Here is a 20,332-nt window from a genome sequence, read left to right as displayed (position 1 = left end):
ACTTTTATTCATTGCAACCATTTCACTAGGAAAACAAATCTACATTTGGTGGTGCCAAGTCACCAGATTCCAGTCTCTTTGTTTGGCTTTCTGTCTCGCCGTCAGTCATCTTGATTTGAAATCTGTCTCCCTCTCTACGGCATTGCAAAGAGAAAAAAAACATTCGGTGTTCACAGGGTTGAGAGAGCATATTCGCTCATATAATCTAAAACCTTTTTCTTCACAGCTTCTGATATTGCTTCCAATTAATGCAGAGCTGAGATCAGGACTTCCTTGTTCCTCCTTTCTCTTTCTGCTACTTGGAAATTGATCTTTCGTAAAGTGATGAGATTTCCTGAGTTTGGAGTGATTTGTGGTTGTTTTGTTCTGTATTGTAGGCTGTGGGGCAAGGTTTACAGTTGGTTGCTTTTTAAAGACAGAAGTTAACAGGAAATCCTTTAAAAAATAAATTATTCAAAGCACCTTTTGTGGGTTTGTACACGTTGGCAACTCTGCTCATTTCAACACAAAGTTAATAAGGCAGGCTTTGGTCATAACTCTTTAAACTTTCTCCTTTTCATGTGTTTATAAATAGGCTTGAAACATGCCTTTGACTTAGCTGTAATTTACTGCTCCCTGAGACTTGGAAGAAACAGGGAAGAAGATAATTCCTACTGGAAAAACTCAGAGCCACCCCACATCACAATCCCAAGATTTCTCCTTCAGGGAAGAGAAAAAGCATAGAAAGAAAATGGAAAATTTATTCTGTGTTGTTCCTCCTTAGATAGCAGCTGATGTGCATGTGTGGGGAGAAGGGTCCATGGCACTGCACAGGCACAAAGGCAACATCTCAGTTCTGAGAGGCTGGTAGTTCCACTACACAGAATATAGATAGAGGTGGCCAGGGCGGAGAGGCAGCACACAAGGAAGAAGGGCTGGTCAGTATATGGGCAGGTTTCCATTCAGCTCCATATTTTATTCTTCCACATATTAAAGTGTGAATGTGGCTACTTTATGTTCAGTTTGTAGAGGTAACCAATGTCTTTCAACTAAAGAGGAGAGGTGGAGCATATTGAATTAAAGCAGTTTGTTGGCCAAGAGTATATTTAGAAATAACACAGGTTACCAGAAGGTGCTATGGGGCATATTCATGACAAACAGGTTTAGCTGGCAGCAAGCCAGCCATTTTATTTTCTCCCAGGGGCTTTCATAAAAAGGAGCTCTGAAGCTGGGAGTAACCCAACATCAATCTGATTTCTGAATTTCTTTTGAATTTATTTGTGGTGACTTCAGCTGAAAGTGCTCACTGGCAATAGATTAGTTCCTTTATGGGGTTGTCTACAACTTTTCTTTGAACTAACATCCATGTATTGAGAAGCTTGCCTGAACATTTTTGTCTCAATAATTCTTTATATACTTAAGTAGAAGGATAGGGAAAAAAGCTTTACCTGTGCTAGCCAGGTTCTCAGTTTTATCAGGTAAATAGAGTAACCAGCACATAAAAGTTCAATTAAATTATATTAAAGTTTCTAACCTTCTTAAAATCCAGAAATACCAGATTAGATGATGGGCTGGGTTTAAGATGGCTTGCCTTATCCTTACAATGAGGTACCCAGCCAGTGAGCTTGCAGGTTTCTTCACTTCAGCCTTTACCTGCAACCTCCAGTCAGCTGACACGCTGCACCGGTACCTAGGATTCTCTGCTGCCCTCCTGCACAGCCTCTGCCCCACAGCTGCCCATAATCTAGGATTTTCTGTTATTTGTAACTGGGTTTCCTTATCCCAGTTGCATTATTTCCTTATCGTCCTTCAATCCAACTCTCCCCTGAGCTTCAGGGAAGCACCATAGGAGACAATTGTTCTATTTAATGTATCACCATAAAGTCTTTGCTGTGTTGACATAAAAGTTTTTTGGTAAGCTACTGCATGACTTTTCAAACAATACAGCCTTTCCTCCTTGAAAATCAATAAACGGCTTGTTTTGCTTTTACTGTGCCAGGCTGGATCTAGGAAGGTAAAGGCCAACAGTCTCTGTTGTTCCCAAAATGTTCTGTCAGTAGCTCTGTAATCACCATTTCTATTCAGTTCTGCTTCATCCCTGATCAGGAAGCTTTAAAATACATAGGGTTTTGTTGACAGAATGTTAAAATGCAGTCCTCTGCACTTCCAAATGGATTTGAAGGCACACTTGACACTGAAAGGGAGCCGGAAAGGCCTAAGCCCCTTATATTTCCATTATTTTCTCTGTTGACAAGCATACTGGGGTTCTTTCATTTTTGTAATTTTTTTAGTTGTAAAGCTTTTTCCAAACCAGTTACACAACATGTGATTCTGGCCTCAAGCAGCTTTTGTAGCTACCAAACATCAGCTGACTGTGTTTGTGCATCAGCCTCTGCTGTGGTGCCCAGCTAGTTAGTGTTGCCTGCAGGGACAGTCTAAGCAAGCTCTACCAGAGAGGCAGAAACTGCCTTATACGCGTTGTTCCACCACGCAGAAGGGACCAGCTGGTCCACCCTTTGGCTCAATGCAAAGTCAGACCAGGGTGCTCAGTGCTTTTCCCAGTCACTCTTCACCCACCAAGGATGGGGATCCCACTATGTCTCTGGGCACCCGCTTTAGCACTGAACCACTCTCCATTTGAACAATGTTTTCTTCCTTGCCAGATATTTTTAGTCAAAATTTTCCTTGTGATCGTTGCCTCTGATCTTTCGCTTTCACCTTCCTTGAGAGTCCATCTCCATCTTCCCTCCCCACTCCAAAATTAGGTACCTGAAGACAGCAGTTGGGGCTCCCCTAGTACCCTTCCCCCTAGGCTGAATAAACCCTCAATATCTCTTTGTACATCAAAATGCTGAGAGAAAAACTCGAGTTGTTCACAGACACGGGTCTTGCCTGTTCTACTGAAATAGGTGCATGCCAAGCTAGTTGCGAGGAAAGGATTGTGTGCCAGAGAACATCTTGGCAAGTCAACACACATTAATTTGCCATAGTTGCTACTCAACTGTATAAGCACATTTGGTGTTGGCAAAAAGCCTTTCCTGAGCTATATTAAAAGATGTAGCACAGAGAGAGCCTAAGAAATGGCAATGTCATTCTGCTGGGGTGAAAATAATTCCAGTACTTAGGCAAGTCCCCTGATTTTGGTATACTTATCCAACCCTGGCCCTCAGGAAATTTGGCACCATATACTGTTTTATCACAACTGCCTCAGGCTCATAGGAAGGCTGTACTCAGGTTCTCATGGATGTTCCTGTCTTTACTAAACAAAACTAGGCCTAGGCTAGGATTACTGAAAATGGCCTGAAAAGCCATTTTCTATATAAAACAGCAAACTGCCACTTTTTTTTTCAACAGCCGCTCTTTAAATGTGAAACTGCAGAGTCAGTGAGTTACTGAGTGGCAAGAGAGAATGGACTTTCTTCCCTCAGTGGTAGATTTCATTCCCACACAGACCTAAAGAGCAGAGAGGCCCCAAATCTATTCCCTCCTACAGGAGGAGAAAGTTGAGCCTCACTGTGTTTCAGTGCTCAGAGGCTGTTCGTATCTATCTCACTTAGAGGAAAGAATCAGTATAACATGATAACATTTCAGGTTAGATATAAGGAAGAAGTTCTTTACTCTGAGGTGGTGAGGCACTGGAACAGGTTGCCCAAAGAAGCGGTGAATGCTCCATCCTTGGCAGTGTTCAAGGCCAGGTTGGACAGAGCCTTGGGCGACATGGTCTAGTGTGAGGTGTCCCTGACCAGGCAGGGGGTTGTAACTGGATGATCTTAAGGTCCTTTCCAACCCAAACCATTCTGTGATAATTTGTGGGGTTGCATTCGTGAAGGATGGCTTTTTTTTCAGTGTGCCATAAACAATCAAAAATTCTTCCATGGAAACTGGAAAATTTTCCTGGAGGTTGCACTGATGGTTTAAAACAGAGGCCCAGTAATATCATGCATGATACAACCCCCTCCCACATGCCTTGCAAGGACCATTGAATTGTTAAAGCTTCATCAGCCTAAACCCACTGCTCCAGGAATTGTCTTATGTAAGCATAAATAAGGGGCATTCCCAGCCACTTGTCATGTCACCACTGTTTCATGTGGTGAGGTAAAGACTAAGGTGGGAGGACAGGGGAGATCAATCAAGTCTTTTTTCACTCATGACAAATCCACATCTGTGTTGATGTTGTCAGCACAGTGCAGTGCTTGCATTTTCAAACTACTGCCTTTCTGGTTGAGGAGTCATATATTAACCAAGATAGCAGTTCTGCCAGGAAATAACAAGGATACCATCCATTTCAGCAGTGCTTTTCATCAGATCATTCCTACTTACTTTACAAACAGAATTAAGGAAGCCTCACAACATCCCTGTGAGGTAGGTGGAAATTCTTACACCCATTTTACAGGTGGAGAAAACAGGCACTGAGAGGTAAAGTGATTATCACAGCAAGTCAGAAGCAGAGCTGGAAATAAATCTAAGATTATTATCCTAGGTCCACTGCTCTAGACACTAGAGAATACCAACTCCCACATGCTACCGTAAGCTAAGACACTACCTTTCTCTTCTACTTTCACCTCCTTTGGTGATTTTGACACTTGCATCTTATGCTCCCTGCAGAGAACCATGTGGTCAGTTAGTAATTTATTTGCACAGGGAGCCAAGAGGGGGTACTCACACCTTTACATGGTTATGGCATGGCTGTAATTGTCCAGTGACTTCCCCCTTCCCAAGGAGATAATTCTCCCTGGTCTTCACACATACAACTTTTTATTTAGTTCTTTTTGAAGTATAATCATACATTAGATCCACAGCACTGAGGCTGTTTGTTAGGCAACTTCACTAGGAATTTCTTGAATAAATGATTAAATTTGTTTCACTGAGAGGGAATAAAACACATTTATATACTATCACATCTGGAAATAGCAATAATCCTTTGCTCATCTGCACAGCCTTCAATCCAAGGACCTCCCAATCTATTACTAACACAATATATTGAGCCTCACATTATCTTTGTGAGGTAGAAAATTATTCCCTATTGTACGTGAAGGAAGAATGACTTGCTGACAGTCCCACAGTGATTTCATTGCGGAGATGAGGCTGAACGCCAGAAGACCGGACCAGTCCCTGCCCAGCTCGCTGAGAGGCAGTGTCTTGATGCTGTGGCTTGTACTTGGTGGCTACAGATTCACTAGCAGTCTGGCAGGGTACTTGAAAACTGGCTTGATAAATAAAAAGCAACAGCAGCTGACTGGATGCAGGAGGAAAACGCTGGTTTGTTTCATTGTGCTGTTCTGACCTGGAGGAGCTTTCCTGAGGCAGCTGTGAAAGAACTACAGAGTGTCCATTGAGTACACTTTACACAGTGCATTTTACTGAGGCATTCCAGTGAAAAAGAATGACATACTCAACATCTGATGAATAAAAACTGAACCACCTGACAGCTATATTATGAACCATATACTGTGATAAATGAGCACTCATCTTGAAGTAGTCCAGTGATCTAATGAAGGTATGCATGTCAGAGGTCAGGAACAGGAGTGATTATTAAAAGACATTGTGTGTAAAAGAACTTGTCAAGTAATTAGAAGTCAATAAGGGCATGATTCATCTTGTCCAGTACATTGGTGTCTGGAAGGGTAACATGCTCTAAAGACAGAAGATCCCTTAAACTGAACCATTACAAGGTTTTGGTTTTTATGCACAGGGAAGTATGTTTCCAGCCCCCTTCAACAAGTGGGCTGGTTGATCCTTAGAACCATTATACCTCTTTTTCTGTTTTATTCTTAGAACCCTGAAAACTCTCTCATAACTATCTGTGAACAAAATAAAAAGTAATAGATCCCATCTAGTATAAGTGTGGTGATTTTGCTGTTTGTCTAAATCTTTGCCCTTTCTTGAATTCTAGTGTCTTGAATTGGGCACAGTGGACTCTTCCCTAAAGAAAAACTTTCTCTTTCCTCAGTTGCCTTTCATTTGTGTTGTTCTCCTGCTTCTGTATTAAGAGGGTAGATATATGCTAGCCTCCAGATTCTCTCTCTGCATGTTCCTTTGCATGTGTTGCTTTATTATATTCCTTTCGAAAACTTTCAGTCTTCCTTCACAAGGAAGGACAACCTAACAGCCTTTGTCCAGGGAGCAAAGATTTTGACCTCAGGCTGCAAACCTTAGGAAAATATACAGGCCCAAGAGGAGCAAAAGGATTAATAGTGTAAAAAACAAACATGGTAATACTATGGTGCTAAAGAATTCCAGAGCACCCTACAAACTTTCTACATTTTTACAGCTTACCTCACTCAGCAGTGAAGTCCAGCCACCTCTGTGCTCATATGGGGCAGCCGCGTAACAAGGCAGGGAAAGTCCACCAGACAGGTTAGATCAGTGGGTGGCAAAACTGACTGTATTGGTGGCTGCCCACGCTGCGACATGAAGCAGCAGGACTGGAGGTGTGAGCCCAAGCCTACCCGGAGCTCTCTCAAACATCCATTTGACTTCCATGGGCTTCGAGTCAGCCCCGCTACAATGGGAGATGGCAGGGGGTCTTATCTAGCTGATGTTGGGATGAGTTCTATGCATTATGCCAAAGACAGCTTTTTCCCTGACCTGGATTAGAGCCTGCCCTGGGAACAATGGGATGGGCTGCAGCCCAGCGGAAAGAATTTGCTGAGCTGGCAGAGTCTGAGGTTCGCAGAGCAGAGCAGATGAGAGCACATACCTGCACTTTTCTGGCATGAGGCTCAATTCTGGGGGACATAGATATTAACCTGAAGATTTTGAGCACATTGCTGCGCTGTCCCAGCCAAAAGGTGCTGCTGAAGTCCTAAAATTAGAAATCCACACACATTCAAACATTTGTAAGCACAAGTCTTTCTGCCTTTTGTAGAAAGATTTTGATGAGGCTCTGAGAGTTCTGTACAGACCTGTTGTCATAAAAGGTCTAAATCATCTTTTGAAAGGCCTTGTTTTACTCAAGACTCTGGCATTTTATAGAGATGTAGACCACTGGATGGCTCCTGTCTGTCAAGTTAAAAACAAAATATGTCAAAAGACTATTATCATACCAGACTTTTCCAACCTGAACAATCAGTTTTGTATTTAGAGTTCTAAATAGTCACAGTCACCAAGACCCCTGGTTTAGGTTCACAGGTGCCTTCAGGACTCTGAGATTTGCTGAGTGCCTGTAAGTCTGAGAGCTCCAGGAGCTGAGCACATGTCAGGATCACGTCATGAAGGCTTATAAGTAGTTTCATGCTCTGGGGCTGTAGCTGTTTTCTCTTTTCACAGAGCCTTCCCATGCTTACTTTGCTAAATCAAGATTCAGATCTTTTAAGTCACAAGACTACAAGTAAAAAATATCACTTGAATTTATTCTTTCCAGTGGTCTAAAATAGGCTTGGGGCTGGATGACCCTCTTGGGAACAAATAATCCATCTGTGAGCATCTGCTAAATCCTAGTAGAGAGCTGCTGTTAACCTTGCTCACTGCAATGTCACTTGAAGAGCAGAAATAGTTTTGACAAAGGGAAAATATTTTTACCTCACTCAGATTTGCATTCTCAGAGAAAGTGGAGACATTTCGGCTTTATTTTCTGAATAGAGAGGGGAAATGGTGCTTATGAGTTTAGTGCATTGATGCTAAGCACAGAATTCACTTTGTGAATTAAATAACTGCAATTCCATGCCAACAGCAAAGGGGAGATCTGCTCAGCATGCCATGGGTGGAAACAGAAAGAAATACTAGATACACTTTGTGATCAGTCTTCCCCTTCACTGGCCAAACAGAAATGTGGAACACAAAGCTTCCAGTAAATCCGTTCACAGTAGTGACATTTGCGGTTCACTGCCACGTTAGGTTTTAAAAGACATCAGTTATGTGTACAGCATAGGTATTCCTGTAAAGCGTGAGCTAGTATGTGGAAACAGGGAAAATGTTCTTTCTCAAATGGACATACAGGGCAAATAAGGCACAGTTACCATGATCATACCTTTCCAGTTGAGAATCTCAAGAGGAAATAATATTCAAATGGCTATTTTAGCACTTTGCTTAAAAAATACCTTTTGATTCTTTCTCTATCTCTCATTTTCTTTTCAACCTTTTCATTTTCATGTGCTCCCCATATCCTGCACCTTCATACAGTCAAATCATCTGACCTGGCCCGGCTGCTGGCTTTACTTAGCCTGCTGAGGGGTCTCATATCAGTGGCGAGCTCAGTAGGTGCTGAAGGCCCTTCCACTTCATCGCTCACCACCTCCTCTTCTGCTTTCTTCACCCCTGGCTCTTCTTGAGGTTCCGGCTGCTCCTCTTCTTGTGCCTCCTCCTCTGCTCTTACTTTCTCCTCTTCCGGCTCCTTCGCTTGTGCATACGATGGTAACCTCTCATCAAATGCCCTGGCAAGATCTTCTAATGGTCCCATCCCAATCTTCTCCTCAAACTCATTGAAGGCTGATGGAAGGGGGCTGGGCTCAACCCCTACTTCCGTGAGAGGAAAATAGTGGGGCACTGGCTTCTCTTCTTCCAGCAGCTTGTAGCCTTTGGTCTTTGGGATGGAGGATACTGTGATGGCATGGAGGGGCTTCTCTGGGACTTCCCCCAGCTGTTCCTCTGCTGGTCTTCTCAGAGCCTTCCGGATTCTTTTCAGGATCAAGTGACTGATCTCCACCAGGTTGAGGAAGAGGGACACAGAAGCCACCGCCAGCATGAACATAATAAAGATGGTCTTCTCTGTGGGCCTGGAGACAAAGCAGTCCACAAGATTGGGACAGGGCCACCGCCCGCAGCGGTAAAGTGGAAGAATTCGGAAGCCATACAGGAAGTATTGACCTACTATGAATCCCACCTCAAAGAGGGTTTTGAAAATGATATGGAAGATGTAGGTTCTCAGGAGGGTACCTTCCAGGCGAAACTTCTTGGTCCCATTAGGATTGTTGCCTTTGTTTTGATTTGGAGCCAGGGGCAGCTTCTCTTCATCCACCTCAGCTTGCTGACGTCTCTCAGCTTCCTCCTTCTCTCTCCTCTTCTCCTCCATGCGGACATGGTGCACCGCATGTCCAAAGTACATTAGCGAAGGTGTGGATACAAAAATGATCTGCAGAACCCAGAGCCGGATGTGAGAGATGGGGAAGGCTTCATCATAGCAGACATTCTCACAACCAGGTTGCTGGGTGTTGCACACAAAGTCTGACTGTTCGTCTCCCCACACTAGCTCAGCGGCTGTTCCCAGGATCAGGATGCGGAAAATGAAGAGCACTGTGAGCCAAACTCTCCCGATGACAGTGGATTGCTCGTTCACCTGCTCTAAAATGTTCCCCAAGAAACTCCAGTCACCCATTTCTTACCGTCTAAGGAAAGAAAAAAGAAAGAGAATGACCACAAATTATGCTAAATTTTAGCTTTCAAGTTTTCCCACTGATGCCTTTTGTTGCTTTCAACCAGTAAGTAATATGTTTTGAGAAAAGAAAGAAGGTTGCTTGCTTGCGTATTTGCCTGATCACAATGATTCATTTAGGAGAAGAGCTAGGAAGCCAGAGCAAACTGCTTGCTATATTTGTTCTTCCCTGGCTCTAAATGGGCAATTACTTTTCAGCCAAGGAGTGTATTTATCTCCTTTTCAAAGTAAGAAACTTCTGTTGTGCCTCATAAACTCAGTTGTATGAGCCTGCTTAGATTTTGTACACGTACAAACACGTGCCAGCAGTACAGTAGAACAGATTTATCAGCATGCAGCTGCAGTGGTTTGAAGAGTGAAGCTTTCAAGCACTTCTTGCGCCATAACCACACACAAACAGATCTGAAATCAGTGCCCATGTTGCACCTACACAAACCTGAATTCTCTCTAGGTTGCATATATTAATTCTACATTAGAAATCACTCTGTTAGGTAATACGATTACATCATTGCTGTGTTAGTAACAATATACAAGCTTAATAACTACCATATATATACTATTTTGCTGTATAGAATACATTATATTCAATACAATTGTTTGGTGTTCTTTGTATTGTATTCTGAAGTCAGTTGCCAGACTGATATTGGAACAAACATGGAGAAAAACATAAAGGTCTATAACTGTGACCTAAAATACTATTTTCTCTCTCTAAAAAGCCAGTGCTGCTATCTCAGACTAACATAGAGGTGGAAGCCAGCTACAGACATCCTACTGGAAAGCTAGGAAAGTAGTCCATTTACAAGTAATGCAAGTAAACATTACATCTGTCATTTTTGCATGATAATAAATTATTCCTAGGCTAGGACTTGATCCAGTGTAGCCTAAACTTCCCACTATATGATTTTAGGCAAGGGAAAATCTTTGCATGAGTGAAATAAAGAAGAAACTTCTTTGGGATGGGCTGATTTAACACATCACAGCTGTCTGAATCTCTGAGGAATGCTGAATATTACAGCGATCAAAAAAATAAAAATGAACTGTGGACCATGACAAGTGAAACAGGGAACATTTTCCATAAAATAGCTGTTCACAGGGATTTAGAAGTTCATGTCTTAGATATTATCTCCATCTATAGTTTCTTATATGCAGACACACATATACAAGTGCTGAGTAAAAGAAGGTACAGTCAACAGGATGAAAATCTGAGTATCTAAACTTCCCTCCTCTCTCAAATACCACTGGGATATATTTGTAATGCCATATGTTACAACACACCAACGCATCCCAGTCTGTTTCAACTACTGTGTGTACATATTCACACATAGATAAACACACAAAATATTGAGAGTTCTATGGCTCTGGGGAATGTCACAAATTTTCGACCAAAGAAATCCTTCTGATGTCATTGTTCTAAAACAAGATGGACTCATTTGCCTTGCTTTCAGACCTTGCAAAATTTTAACCCCAGACACCCATGTCAGAAAACAAAGAACAGAGCACACTTCTTCAGCTTGCACAAATACCTTGCATGTGTAAGCAGCAAACATAATTTAATCACTGAAGAAAATTGCTACTTTCTCAGTCATTAAAGTTGTGTAGAAGAGTGTGTTAATGTCAGCACTTACATTAACAAGTCTAGCAGAAGATTATGCTGTTTACATACATTAACTAAACTGATTTAAACATTCTCTTTCTGCAGATTCACAGAGCAAAGCACACCCGACAGTTACCCATCATGTGCAACCGTAAAAAAACATGACTACACACAGTATGAACCTCATTGTCTCCCAGGCAATGAAGTTAACTCCATCCCTTTCTTTGTGAGTCACGCTGATATCCGCAGCTAGCATTTGAACATTTCCACTGCAACGCACAAGAGCGACATTCTAGATGTGATAAACCTTATCATACGGAAAACTCACTGTACAAGAGAAGGAAAACTACTTCCTAACTCCATCAAATGTCTCACTTGCAGGTTGATACATTTGGCTAAAGTCCTGAGATCACTTCCGAACTAGTCACATTTTTCGTAACTCTGCCATGCCCATCCTCTCATTTTTCTGCCAGTGAAGTGGTTCAAAGCTGCTCAATCAGTTCAACTACAAGAAACAACTTTGGGCAGACTGCAGATGCACAACCAGTTCAAATGCCTGGGGTTCCACCTGTAAGCAGTCAGCCCTTCAAGTCCCAGAAAAAGTTGAAAGTGATGAATTTAGGCAGTCACCTTTTTGTTTAAATTGCCTATCACGAGGAGACTGCCTAAGCCCACTTGGAGTCAACAGACTCGTGTTCTTAACTCACATGGGTTTGTTGTAAAGCCCCACCCTGCACTTCCAGATGTTGCAACCTGAGCGCACCACCACCAGCTAAAAAGACTGTATAGGTTAAGGACGTTGAGCAAGCAACTTGCCGCAGTGAAAGGCTCCACCGAAGAAGTGTGTCCCCCTCCTCTCTTGGCACCCTGCAGGGAAGAGTGAAATTTTGTCTCTCTTCTTCCCTACTCTAAAAGTCCCAATCTTGTCGCACGACTGAGCAGATATGACTGAATTGGCTCTGATGGCGGGTTTTAGTTGCCCTGCAATATTTAAGCTCTGAGCCAGACGGCTTTATAAAGTGAGTGACAGTTAGTGACATGGGGAACAATAGGGAGAAAAAAAAATAGAGAAAGAGAGGCAGAGAGAGAGAGAGGAGAATCTACTGAACATGAAAAACCAGAGCAGGGAGAGGAACAGGAGAAAGGCAGTGAAAACCTAATACATGCCTAAACAGGAGTTTGCACAGTTAAGCAGGAACCAAAGCATCTCGGCAACTCTGCTATGGTTCAACACAGCTCTGTGTGTGTGTCCCCACTCATTAGTCTTTAGGTGTTGTGGTGTGACAGGTGACACGGGAGTGCCAACTTCTCTGATAGTGGCAGAACTAATCGAATTATTTTGTACCCTACACCCAGCTCTGACAGGTAAGTCATATTGCTGATTTCCAGCACAGGTAGTCACTGAGGTACCTGTAGGTGGCATTGTCATATACATTGAGCTGCTCTTTAACATCTTTTACCTGGAAAAAGCAGCAGTATTGGAAAATTAGATCATCAGTCATGGTTAATCAAGCTGAGAAATACCAATTTTACAACCTTGCCTTTCAGTGTCTTGGTTCTGCTTAGTTTTTCTTCCAATTGCATTTTGCACATGCACAGGCATCCAAAATGGCTAAAACAAACTGTTTTGTTAAGGAGCGCAGGCGAATTCCAGCAGCCCAGCAAACAAGAATGTTACCCCAGGCACACTCACCTACCCCCAACCATCTGCAGAAATGCTGCAGAGCCCAACAGAAGAGAGAAGTCACAAGCTCAGTAATGCATCCATAGGTACAACTGTCTTGTGAGTTTTGATTATAAGCCAAAGGTTATAGCTTTACTCTGAGGTGTTATTTTTGTAGTCTTTCTGTATGAATTGCTCAGAATGTGCTCTTTGTGCTCAGCTCTGAAGAAAAGGAGGATAACTGGAAGCAAGATCTGCTAAGCAATGATACAGATACTGGGCCCATAACATCATAAAGCAGCAAGTAGCTCTCCTCTCTCTTCATGCAGATTTTATTTCCTTGAATAGCACTGGGAGATGCTCTGTCTCTAGAGAAGCTGTCATTTGAATGGTCATTTTGTGAGGGCCACAAAGTTGTGTCTCTTCAAACCAATAAACCTCTCTTCAGTGTTTCTGGCATTTATGCCCATGTAAGTTCAGAGCCTCATTTCAATGGATGTCTTCCCAAGCAGCTTTTAAGCAGAGGAGTTGCATAGCTCCAAAGTCCAAAGCACAACTGGAAGAAGAGATGATGTTTTACCAACTGGATTTCAAAAGAGGTAAAGTATAAGTAAAAGATGGAAAAGAATCACATTTTGCAAGAGGAACCAGTTTGGAGGACAAAAAAAAAAAAATAAAATCAATCTCCATGCATGCAATTGGAATGAAGGTCATTTCTCAACACCTTAATAAATCATTCTCTTAATAGAGAAGTAGTAGAGGTTTATACCTGGCATTTTTCAGGTTGTGCTACATGAAGCATGGGAATAGTCTTCCAGGAGAGAGGACACACAGAGGAGAAGACACAAGTCTCACAAATATGCAGTGAATAAAAAAATGCACAGTTTGATCAACAAGAGGATTAAGGACAGTAAGGGAGAGTGAGGAATACCTTTGTTGCTTTGTTTTGCTATATGCTACTGAGATAAACTAGGATTAATACATGTGTGACTGGTCTTCAATGCCACCCTCATCCCCTCTCTGGGAAGCAGTAAGAGAGGGAGGACTAAATGATATTATCAGCAGCTAACACCTTTAAAGAGCGCTTGCAAGCTGGTGCATCACAGAGGCCAGATGGTTCACATGTTAAACTGCCCATCCCTTCTCAGACTAAAACTCAGCTCTGGCTGAACATGCATATTCCTTCTGGGACCTTATCTCTCCAATATAATGAGCCAAAACCCAAATCTGGTATGTAGCTACATGGCTGTAGTCCATCTCTAAATTATATCCAGCTACTGTCAGAGACATTTCCTATTAACCTTTTATCCACCATTTGCAAACAACTATCTAAATATCAAATATTGTCTGGCAAGTTGCAAAACAGCTTGCAAAATGCAGCTGATGCAGAAATTATATGTGAGTGGCTAATCATTTGGTATATGGCACCTTCATCTGAGTGATCACGGTGACTTTCTTTGCTATCAGTAGGGTGCAGAGCCTTTAACATGGGGCACACAGTTTGCTGGACATTTCTGGTTTGGGAAAAACCATAGAGTCCCTTTAACTGGATGCCTTTTAAAAAGGCATCCCTGAGTTCATTCTGGGCCAGATTCTCCAGCTCACTAGCACACGCACGCACGCACACACACACACACACACACACCGATGAAATGGCCACAGAAAAGCACCTAAATAAAGATGAAGATGGCCAGTGAGGAATTCCTCTTGTACTGAGGCTACTACACAGGGAAGTGGTTGTTTGAGATGGGGGTGAAAAGGAGAGGGCAGAGCAGAAGAGCGAGAAGAGGACTTGATTCTTTAAGGCATCAGGTTAATGCCAGAAGTCAGGGCTGCTTTTTTAATATGGAAGTAATGGCTGTGAAAGGAGTAGAGAACATAAAACCAAAGGTGTAGAAGACTGGATCTCACACAAGCACGTGACATTAGCTGAGTCTGCAACACAGATTGTGCCACAATGATAATGGCCAACACTTCCAACCTGTGTACCTGCCCCAGTATTTATGCTCTCATTAGGCAACCTGGTGCAGGGCCATGTCCAAAAGCCAGCACTAGAAACAGCAACAGCTAATGAGAGTAGCACTGCTATTCACAGTGACTTTGTCTTGCCTTTGGGACTTTTCTTGACTTCAAAGAACCATGGACATTCACCCACAATTTTAAATGTTACTAGCTTTGGAAAGAAGTTTGCTTCATTGCTGACTTCTCATTCCTTAGCTGCTTTTGAGCTCCCATCTCTGGAACCACTGAGACTGTGAAGTCTCTACTGCAACTCAGCCTTTTGCTCAGAGACTACGAGGTCACTTGGGGAATGTGGGATTTTTCATTCCAAACGGATTTCCAACATAGACATGATGTCAGGACAAGGCAGGGCCATGCTATTGAACAGCTCTGTTCATGCATGATAGCAGATTGTGCAATTATGTAGCTTACAACCCTGGATAACGATACCTCTCCCTCAAACAAACTTATCTTCTCCTGATCTGCTTAGCTAGAAAGTGGCACATGCTTCCTGTTCCTCTGCTGAACACACAAACCTTTCGCTCATGGCTGAAGCTGAACACTAGACATATTCTGCCTCCCTGCAAGAAGATGGGAGCTTTACTCAACACTCCTGCTTGCTAGACACTAGCCAACTTATCAGACATCTGCTTTCTAATAACATGTGTCTTTGTCCTCCCTAGAGCCAGAGTGATCTATCAGTCTGATCACTGGACCAGAGGCTCCCACATTTCACCTTCTCTCTGCCACCTACTGGTCCCAGAGATCATTTGAATGTAGTTAGTCCTGGACAAGTCTTTTGGCAGAACTTGTCCCTGGAAGCATGGTAAATATCACTGTCCACATTTTAAGGGCAGAGCTCTGAGCTTTTTCCAGAACTCTCTTCAGAGCCCTCCAGGCATCGGGGCTGGGGGGGGAGGAAGAATGTAAGTTGCTGGGGAATATATTTTGCTAGGGAACTGCAAACAAACCGTAAAGAAAAGAGAGGGAGGAAGATATAAAGCATCAAGAGGAGGGAAACTGGGTAAGTATTTAAGTAACAGGAAGGTTTGGGCCGGAAGAGGGGAGAAGAGGTGAAGGCAGGGTTGAATTGTGCTGGGGCTCCAGTAGAGGATAAAAGCTTACGGGAAACATGTTTTTAATATAAGAGATGGAAGAAAACTAGACAAGGAATAAAGATAAGCAGGGCAAAAGTGGAATGTTTTTCAATAGCTGTTTAACTTAAATGCAGTTCTCTGAAAATTACTGTTAGAAGAGGACCTGGGGAATTACAGGACAGTCAGCCTAACCGTGATACCTACAGAGATACTGGAACCAACTATGAAACAATCACTTTATAAGTAGCTAAAGGACAAGAAGGTAATAAGAAACAACCAGCAGGGAATTCTGAAGAACAAATCCTGTCAAAACAGGCTAATTTCCTTCTTCGACTAACAGGCCTGCTAGATGAGGAGAAAATAGTAGATATAAAATACCTTGACCTTAGTGAGCATTTAAAAAGTACCTAGATCCCAGTCTCCCACAGCAGCAAGCAGTCACCATGCAGAGGCTACACAGGTTGAAGTACCATAACCAAAGGTAATTGTCAGGACTTCACTTTTCCAGCTGGGAGGATCACATCCCTGATGTTCTGCCTCCAGGGGTGCTCAGTGTATCCTGCGTGTTGGACAACAGACTAGAGGAAAACACTGAAAGGGTGGCAGCTGGGCTGGGGTCAGCAGTCCCTCCTGAAGGCAGGGGGCCTGAGGCCATCAGATTCTGAGAGGAACGTGAGACACTGGAGAACTGGGCTGCCCTCTGCAGAGGAGACTGCACCAAGGTACCGATCAGGAGCGCAGACACCAAATGTGCTGGTCCAAACTAGATCATTACCACTTCACAGCAGTGCAGCAAAGAGTGAGCTGGGGTGGGACTGAATATGAGTCTGTAAAGTGAGATTTCAGCAGAAAAAAAAGACAAATCTCATCCTGAGATGCTTTAAGGGGAGTTTTGTGTGGAAGGCAGAGGAAGCAATTATTTTGTGCCTTCACTCAGTACTGCTGAGCTCTCAGCAGGAACAGCGTGTCCGGTTCCAGGCGCTACATTTTACAGAAGATGCAGACAAATTGGAGAGACTCCAAAAAAGAACAACAAAATGATAAGAGATGTGAAAAAAACATGACTTATAAGGAACAGATAAAATAACTGAGTTTGTTTTTTCTAGGAAAAGAACAACAGTAGGGGAGACATGATAACAGTCCTCCAGCACATAAACATTTGTTGTAATGGGTGGAGAGACTAATCAGTTGTCTTTACATTCACCAAAAGTAGAAGAAGAAATAATAAGCTTAATTTGCAATAAAAATGATATAGCTAAACACTAGAAAAACACTTTGCAAGGGTAAGAATAGCAAAGCACTGCAGCGCACTGCTTGGGGAGGCTGGAGGTTTTTATGAAGAGGTAAACAAACATCTGTTAAGGATGGTCTTACCTCATAAACAGAAAAACAATCACGGGGGAGAGAGAGGCTTTGGGAAATTGTTGGCTCTACAGTTTTATATAGGGCCAAAGACCTAGAGAAATCTCAGAGGAATATTTTCAGTTTAAAACAAAATGGCTGATGCCAACCTCATGAAGTTTAACCATGCCAAGTGCAAGGTCCTACACCTGGGTCGGAGCAATCCCAGGCACAGCTACAGGTTGGGCAGAGAAGAGATTCAGAGCAGCCCTGCAGAGAAGGACTTGGGGGTGCTGGTCGATGAGAAAATGAACACGAGCTGGCTTCAGTGTGCGCTCGCAGCCCAGAAAGCCAACCGTATCCTGGGCTGCATCAAAAGGAGTGTGACCAGCAGGTCAAAGGAGGTGATCCTGCCACTCTACTCTGCTCTTGTGAGACCTCACCTGGAGTATTGTGTGCAGTTCTGGTGTCCTCAACATAAAAAGGACATGGAACTGTTGGAACAAGTCCAGAGAAGGGCCATGAGGATGATCAGGGGACTGGAGCACCTCCTGTATGAAGACAGGCTGAGAAAGTTGGGGCTGTTCAGGCTGGAGAAGAGAAGGCTGCGTGGAGACCTCATAGCAGCCTTCCAGTATCTGAAGGGGGCCTATAGGGATGCTGGGGAGGGACTCTTCATTAGAGACTGTAGTGATAGGACAAGGGGTAACGGGTTAAAACTTAAACAGGGGAAGTTTAGATTGCATATAAGGAAGAAATTCTTTACTGTAAGGGTGGTGAGGCACTGGAATGGGTTGCCCAGGGAGGTTGTGAATGCTCCATCCCTGGCAGTGTTCAAGGCCTGGTCGAACAGAGCCTTGGGTGATATGATTTAGCATAAGGTGTCCCTGCCCATGGCAGGGGGGTTGGAACTTGATGATCTTAAGGTCCTTTCCAACCCTAACTATTCTATGATTCTAAGTATCTTGCCACCAACCCTAAGAACAGCCTTGGACAGCTCAGGTTGTCTACCGCCACCCAGTGCACTGCAGGACTGGAGAGACACGAGCTCCGGTCCGGGAGCAAGTCAGCTGTGTCAAGCAAAGCATTACACTTGAGTTATCTCCTCTGGAGTGGGGCGGAATGGAACACAGTGGTGCAATACTGCTTCCCATGCTGGAGCCACCTCACCCCAGGCTACCAGAGGTATCTCTACATGGCAGGGCTACCCTCAAGGGAAGTTTCTGGAGGGTCAGTGCTTTGTTCTTTGACTTTAGTGATGGCTCTGAACATGCTGCAGATTTAGAGGCATTTGCTTGCTGTAACCACACTTCAACCAATTTGTTCCCTTACTGTAGTAACTAAGACTAAATCCCATAGCTTATTTAGAGTGTTTCCTGCGGACATTGACACTAAACACGAAAAACAGCGTGCGAGAGACCCATGGCACCTCTAATAAGAGCCTCTCTTCTCGCTCAGTTCAGCATTGACCTTTTCCAGAGATGCTGATTTTACCAAAGGATGAGTAAGAGCCACCCGCCTTTTCCCAGTACATTTGCTGGAGGAGGATCACAAAGCAGAAACATGGTAAAACCTCCTCTGCCAAGGGGCCTCTGGGCTCCTGCAGCGTAAACCACTAGCGGGCGGTGTTTTCTCATTCATGCACTGAACAGCAGCATAGGAGACCGGGAGATGCTATGAATGAGAAAGAAGGCGGCAGAGTGTGTCTCTTACACTGTACCTAAATTCTGCCTTTCTCTTCCCTCTTCCCTCATTTCTGAAACTTCTTCCTTCAGATAGAAACTAAGGCAAACACAGGAAACTTGTGGTGATGCAGCAATACCTGTTGCTAATTTGATTTTTTATAGTACAATGCCTAAATAGATGGAGTTAAACTGCCACAGAGATCACTTTCATGTCACTGATTTCACCTATAGAATCAGCATTAACTTTGTTGATAAAGCATTATTTTTGCTAGTATAATCAGGATTTTCACTTGAATCACAGAATGGTTTGGGTTGGAAAGGACCTTAAGATCATCTAGTTCCAATCCTTTTCCAGCAAATATTTCTCATGTATACCAGCTGATGTGCATGATCCTCCCTTTAGTAACAGCATGGTTAGTAATAAAAACTACACTAACCTTACAAAGGACCTACAAGGCAAAGGAGATGAACTCTCACATTTCAAAGCTAGGTGCTATGATGCTGCAGTAGCAGCACAAGGAGGGCTAGAAAGAGAATAATACTCTTTTAGACACATGATTTCACTTAAAACTTGACCAGGATATTTCTAGAAATACAAACCTTTACAGCAGTGTCCTGGTTAGAAATTCTAAGTTCTGCTGTCAGTGCAGGTGCTATTTATGAAGAGGTGCATCGGGAAAGGGCCTAGGCCTTGTAGGCAAGGTGTAGCAAATGTGTTATGGAGCCACGATATACAAAATGCCTTTCCTGGGTCCCCATATACCCTCCTCTTTCTTGCCTCTTTATCTGCCCCCTGCCTAAAACCTACTGCTTGGTCAGAAATGGAGGTGGAGCACATCAGCTGGATGACATCTCTGAGAAGATCTGAGAATATAGGCAAGCTACATACTTAGGTGGTCCATAGTCTCGATTTTCTCTTGGCATATATTCTAGGTTATGGCCCTTCCACCACTATTGAGATCTTCCCCAGAGAAATGGATTAGCTGCTATCTGTTGTGAGGTATCAGACCAGTTAGGGAACATATTGCTTACAGCCAATCTGGACTATGTAAAGTGGATTGAGGGAAAGCAGTGACAAGCACCTGATAATACTTCTGGTAATAATTAATTGCTTCAGGCCTACCAGTAACAGAGAGGCTAATAATACCTCTGAGTCTTTTGACTGGGAGACTCCCTATGTTTCTTTTATCAAGACATTTTGTACAATCTCTTAACAGCCTCAGGCACAAGGACCTGGAAAGGACAAAGCTTCTGAACGATCTGAACAAGTCAATATGTTGGGAACAGTCCTGTGTTACCACACTGCCCATGAGGTTTATTGCCTTACAGTTTCAGATGGGGGCTTACTCCCTACTCCTTTCTCCCTTTTTCTGGGTTCTTCTAACACCACAGAGGCCTGCCTTGCTGAGTGGTAGGCTCAGGGCTCTCAGGAGTGTTGTCACCACCCACTCTCCATCTTTATCTCCCTGCTTTCATTTCCACACAGCACAATGACATGGTGGAGGTGCACTGTGCATACGAGGTATGGAGGTGTCTTGGGAGAGTTCATAAGCAAGACAGAGGAGCAATGGGGACAGCAAAACAGACCATTATCTGTTCTTC

The 20,332-nt window shown here is 43.3% G+C and overlaps 1 protein-coding gene across 1 annotated transcript in view; it reads right to left on the bottom strand.

Annotated features, from left to right (window-relative positions):
- Nucleotides 1-720: 720 nt before the first annotated feature.
- Nucleotides 721-20,332, bottom strand: part of GJA8 (gap junction protein alpha 8) — a 32,646-nt gene continuing 13,034 nt past the window's right edge. Inside the window, exon 2 of the mRNA XM_061453960.1 lies at nt 721-9,302. Coding sequence (XP_061309944.1) covers nt 8,093-9,292 — 1,200 coding nt within the window. The 5' untranslated portion in view covers nt 9,293-9,302 and the 3' untranslated portion in view covers nt 721-8,092. The remainder of the gene's footprint in view (nt 9,303-20,332) is intronic.

This window comes from Pezoporus flaviventris, unplaced genomic scaffold (assembly GCF_033815535.1).
Source record: "Pezoporus flaviventris isolate CSIRO_AGI_PZ_B2104156 unplaced genomic scaffold, CSIRO_AGI_Pfla_v1 ptg000015l, whole genome shotgun sequence".
Classification (NCBI taxonomy): domain Eukaryota; kingdom Metazoa; phylum Chordata; class Aves; order Psittaciformes; family Psittacidae; genus Pezoporus; species Pezoporus flaviventris.
The sequence above is the reverse complement of the archived record's forward strand: the minus strand, read 5'-3'. Positions and strand labels throughout refer to the sequence as shown.